This window comes from Eimeria necatrix, genomic scaffold, assembly GCF_000499385.1.
Source record: "Eimeria necatrix Houghton genomic scaffold, Enh_scaff1761, whole genome shotgun sequence".
NCBI classification, from domain to species: Eukaryota; Apicomplexa; class Conoidasida; order Eucoccidiorida; family Eimeriidae; genus Eimeria; species Eimeria necatrix.
Genome location: NW_013652431.1, coordinates 1 through 5362, shown reverse-complemented (window position 1 = coordinate 5362; position 5362 = coordinate 1). Strand labels below are relative to the sequence as shown.

The following is a 5362-nucleotide window of genomic DNA, read 5'->3' as shown; positions in this document are numbered from 1 at the left end:
CTGCTGCTGCTGCTGCTGCTGCTGCTGCTGCTGCTGCTGCTGCTGCTGCTGCTGCTGCTGCTGCAGCTGGAGCGGCGGCTGAACGTGCTGATGCAGGGGGTGTGCAGCGAGAGGTCTTTTGGCTGCTTCTGCTGCAGCAGCTGCAGCAGCAAATGGCGCAGCGGCTTTTCTTACCCCGAAGTGCAGCAGGAGTGTCTTAGCTGCGGCAAGATGGTGAAGCCTTTTTCCCTGAGGCCCCTCCTCAAAGTCCCGCCAAACCAGCAGCAGCAGCAGCAGCAGCAGCAGCAGCAGCAGCAGCAGCGGGCGCCGCTGCAGCAGCAGCAGGGAGGTGCTCCGGCGGGGAGAGAGAAGGCCGAAACCCAACCGCAGCAGCAGCAGCAGCAGCAGCAGCAGCAGAGATTCGTCAGAGATAGCACGCGCCAACAGCAGCGCCAGCAGCAGCGGCAGCAACAGCTGCAGCAGCTGCAGCAGCTGCAGCAGCTGCAGCAGCAGCAGCAGCAGCAGCAGCAGCACAAGCGTCGTGAGGGAACTCAGGGGCGCTTGCCGGTAGGCTCAAGAGGCGAAAGAAACCCATACCGCCACAGCTACGAACAAACCCAGCAGCAGCAGCAGCAGCAGCAGCAGCGGCAGCAGCAGCAGCGGCAGCAGCAGCGGCAGCAGCAGCAGCAGCAGCAGCAAGACTGGCCTCCAGTTTCCTTGGGCCTCTCTGTGGGCCCTCCCCCCGGCTTCGAAGATGTTGTTCCTTCGCCGCAGCATTCCGCGGGGGACTCAGCTAGCCAGCTAGCTAGCCAGCTAGCTAGCCAGCTAGCCAGTCAAGCAGCTAGCCAGCTAGCCAGTCAAGCAGCTAGCCAGCTAGCCAGTCAAGCAGCTAGCCAGCTAGCCAGCCAAAGGGCTAGCCAACTGGCAAGCCAAACAGTCAATCCAACAGCTAGCCAGCTAGCTAGCCAGGCAGCTAGCCAGCTAGCTAGTCAGGCAGCTAGCCAGCTGGCCAGCCAGGCAGGCGGCCAGCCAGCTAGCCAACACTGCAGCCAAGCAGCTAGCCAAGCAGCTAGCCAAGCAGCTAGCCAAGCAGCTAGTCAGCTAGCTAGCCAGCTAGCGAACCAGCTAGCCAGACAGCTAGCTAGCCAGACAGCTGGCCAGCTAGCTAGCCAGGCAGCAGCCACAGGACGGCAGTCTGGAGAGCTTCGAATTGAAGGTAAAGACAGAACCCCACAGACAAACAGACGAGCAGCAGCAGCAGCAACAGCAGCAGCAGCAGCAGCAACAGCAGCAGCAGCAGAGGCGACTCGGGGCGCCCAGGGCGCGAGCAGCAACCGCAGACGCTGCAGCAACCGCGCCCAGCCGAGCCGCAGCAGCAAGAGCAGCAGCAGCAGCAAGAACAGCAGCAGCAGCAGCAGCAGCAGCAGCAGCAGCAGCAGGACTTGGGGGGGAAAGGCGGAAGGCGAAGAGAACTCGAGGGCGAAGAGCTGTCCATACACCCCACGCCCCACAGTCTCGCTGCAGGCCCGCAGACAGCTGGTGGCTGCCCTAATAGAAACTCAAAAAAGCGGAAAGTTGAAAAACAATTAATTAAAAAGATTTGAGAAATAAATTATTTTAAAAAATAAATTATTTTAAAAAAGAAATTATTTTAGAAAAGAAATTATTTCAGAAAAAAAATTACTTGCAGCGCTTTTCAGTTGTACAGACACCGCCACCCCCTCAGCTGTACGTACACCTCAACGCCGCCGCACTGCACCGCAAATGCTGCGCCCCACAAGCCCTTTTCTGAGGTGTACGTACACCGCAGATGCTGCACCCCACAAGCTCTTTTCTGAGGTGTACGTACACCGCAGATGCTGCAGCCGACGAGCCCTTTTCTGAGGTGTACGTACACCTCATAAACTCCCAGGGGACCCGCGCCGCGGCACTCGGTGTACGTACACCCCACTGTCTCCAGGTGTACATACACCTCAGTTCCTCGAGGTGTACGTACACCCCACCCCACTGTCTCCAGGTGTACATACACCCCAGTGTCTCCAGGTGTACGTACACCCCAGTGTCTCGAGGTGTACGTACACCCCAGTGTCTCGAGGTGTACGTACACCTCACAAACTCCAGGTGTATGTACACCCCAGTGTGTCCAGGTGTACATACACCCCAGTGTCTTCGGGTGTACGTACACCCCAGTGTGTCCAGGTGTACGTACACCCCAGGTTCTGCGGTGTACGTACACCTCAACTTCTCAGCAGCTTTCTTTAAGTGCCCTTTCCGCCTGCTGCTGCGTGTCCAGGTGTACGTACACCCCAGCAGCAGGGCCCGCTGCATGCGCTGTGGCTGGCTGCGAGGGTTTAGGGTTTAGGGTTTAGGGTTTGGGAGTCAGTCGGGGCTCTTTAAATGGACTTCTTTAAAATGGTTCTAAAGTTCAAAACCCCAAGAAATAAAAGGGACAGAAAGTACTGCATGCAGCCCCACAGGCAAATACAAAGAGGGGAGTGCGGGCGAAGGACACAAACCCTAACAAAGCGCTAAACCCTAAACCCTAAACCCTAAACCCTCAAGAGAAAAGCTACGTACGGGGCCCCTCTCCCACAGGCCAGCGCAGGGGGGCCTCCACTTCATGGCGGCGAGCTGAAGGAATCGCTGGCTAGCTAGCTAGCCAGCTAGCTAGCTAGCTAGCCGGCCAGCTAGCTAGCTAGCTAGCAAACTAGCTAGCCAGCTAGCTATCCATCTAGCTCGCCATCCAGACCACTAGCCAGCTAGCCAGCCGGCTAGCCGAGCAGTTAATTAGCTAGCTAATCAGCCAGCCAGCCAGCTAGCTATGCAGCTAGCCACGCAGCTAGCTAGGCAGATAGCTAGGCAGCTAGCCGGGCAGCTAGCTGGGGAGCTAGCTGGCTAGCTTGGGAGCTAGCCACGCAGCTAGCTATGCAGCTAGCTGAGGAGCTGGCTAAACGCAGCCAGGTAGCTAGCTAGCTAGGTTGGCTGCTAGCTAGCTAGCTAGCTAGCTAGCTAGCTAGCAGCTAACCAGCGAGGCAGCTAGCTAGGCAGCTAGCTGACAGCTAGCTGGCAGCTAGCTAGGCAGCTAGCTGGCAGCTAGCCGCCGCAGCAGCAGCAGCAGCATGAGCAGCTAGCTGGCAGCTAGCCGCCGCAGCCGCAGCAGCATGAGCAGCTAGCTGGCAGCTAGCCGCCGCAGCAGCCGCAGCAGCAGCAGCAGGAGCAGCTAGCTGGCAGCTAGCCGCAGCAGGAGCAGCTAGCTGGCTAGCTGTCGTCGAGGACGAAGTAGTTGCCCGCGAGTTTTTGTTCCTTGTCTTTGCAAGAGTCGAGTTTGTTAATTCGAGGTCTGAAGTTCGAAGGGTCTCTTCGAAAAGTAATTTGCAAAACCCTCAAAAAGCGGTTCATGCCGCTCACGAGGCTGTCCGGCGAGCTCGCCGCGCAGCAAACCCTGAAAAACCCCAAACCCTAAACCCTAAACCCTAAACCCTAAACCCTAAACCCTAGAGCCTACAGCCTAGTCCTCGGCGCTGGCCTCGGCTAGGCCGCCGCGCCCGGCGAGCGACTAAGGCTGCAGAAGGGACAGGCAGGGAGAAGCACGGCTGCGCTACTAGGGTTTAGGGTTTAGGGTTTGGGGTTTAGGGTTTGGGGTTTAGGGTTTGGGACTTGCCCTGGCTCGCCCTCAAAGACTATGACTCGGTCTGCAAGATAAGTCGCCATTATGAAGTCGTGTTCAACCACAAACGCCGTCTTCTTTGCATGCAAAATGAACCTGAAAACCACAAACCCTAAACCCTAAACCCTAAACCCTAAACCCTAAACCCTCAAACCTGGAGCGCCGCGAGCCTGTCCGCGCTCTCTTGATAACCCCCCGCCCCTGCGCGCGCCTCCTCCCCCTAAACCCCAACCCCAAACCCTAAACCCTAAACCCTAAACCCTAAACCCTAAACCCCAACCCCAAACCCTAAACCCTAAACCCTAAACCCTAAACCCTGACCGTTTGATGACTTTGCTGGCTGCAATTCTCTGTTCAGAGTCCAAGTAAGCTGAGGGTTCATCAATTAAATAAATGTCTGCGGGTTTTCCCAAAGCCACAATAAGAGCCACTCTTTGAAGTTCTCCCCCGGAGAGAAGCTGCACGGGCTGGTCCATGACCTGCGAGGGTTTGCAAACGCTCTTTTAGGGTTTAGGGTTTAGGGTTTGGGGTTTGCGACCGCAGCCACCGGCTGCGCCGGCACAGTCCGTGCGCAGTCGCGAACAAAATCCACAAAAAACCACAAATTAGGGTTTAGACCTGCGAGGGTTTGCAAACGCTCTTTTAGGGTTTAGGGTTTGGGGCTTGCGGCCGCAGCCACCGGCGGCGCCGGCACAAGTCCGTGCGCAGTCGCGAACAAAATCCACGAAAAACCACAAATTAGGGTTTAGGGTTTAGGGTTTAGGGTTTACTTGTTCCAGGTCGAGAGGCCGCACGACGTCGGTCTGGAACTGAGGGTGATTAAACGCGTCGCGAATCTTTGCGTAAAACAACTCCCTGAAAGAAACCCTAAACCCTAAACCCTAAACCCTAAACCCTAAACCCTAAACCCTGGACCCAGTGCGCAACAGCAGCAGTTATTGCCCAAAGCATCCGCACAGCACCCCCGCAGCCGTGCGCTCCCGCCGCCAAACCCTAAACCCTAAACCCTAAACCCTAAACCCTAAACCCTAAACCCTAAACCCTAATGCGCACTTGACAGTGCCCTGGAACTTGGCAGTGACAATTTGGGGTTTGTAAGAAACTGCAAAACTCGGCAGCGCCTCCGAGTTGTCTGGCGACAGCAAGCCAGCGAGCATTCTGCAACACAAACCCTAAACCCTAAACCCTAAACCCTAAACCCTAAACCCTAAACCCTCGTCGGTGACCCTGATCCCTTTACGTCGGCTGCAAACCCTCGCTCGCCGCCCCGGCCGCCCCCACCCGCAACCCAAACCCCAAACCCTAAACCCCAAACCCTAAACCCTAAACCCTAAACCCTAAACCCTAAACCCTAAACCCTACCTGATGAAGGTTGACTTGCCAGTGCCGTTCTGGCCCAGCATAACCACTATTTCAGAGTCTGAAAAACTCCCTTTTTCAACACTGAGTTTGAAATTCCCGAGGGTTTTCGTCAACGCGGGGTATTCGTAGAAGTGCAGCCGCTGCACCCAAACCCTAAACCCTAAACCCTAAACCCTAAACCCTAAGCCCGTCGCCCAAAGCCCGCGAAACCCGACCCCAGCCCCTGCAGTCACCCCATAAACCCCAACCCCCAAACCCTAAACCCCAAACCCTAAACCCCAAACCCTAAACCCCAAACCCCAAACCCTAAACCCCAAACCCTAAACCCCAACCCCCAAACCCACCCCAACCCCC

General features: G+C 56.7%; 2 protein-coding genes across 2 annotated transcripts; one reads left to right on the top strand and one right to left on the bottom strand.

Annotated features, from left to right (window-relative positions):
• Nucleotides 1-90: 90 nt before the first annotated feature.
• On the top strand, nt 91-1569 carry ENH_00086320 (hypothetical protein; the record flags this gene model as incomplete). The annotated part of the gene is made up of 2 exons (XM_013579562.1): nt 91-738; nt 805-1569. The coding sequence occupies 2 exons, from the start codon at nt 91-93 to the stop codon at nt 1567-1569; spliced, it is 1413 nt and encodes a 470-aa protein (XP_013435016.1).
• A 1738-nt stretch (nt 1570-3307) lies between these two features.
• On the bottom strand, nt 3308-5148 carry ENH_00021790 (ABC transporter, putative; the record flags this gene model as incomplete). Its single annotated transcript, XM_013579561.1, has 6 exons — nt 3308-3421; nt 3637-3742; nt 3968-4125; nt 4417-4501; nt 4700-4804; nt 5009-5148. Coding segments are annotated over 6 exons (708 nt in total), but the record flags the coding sequence as incomplete, so codon positions are not given.
• Nucleotides 5149-5362: the final 214 nt, after the last annotated feature.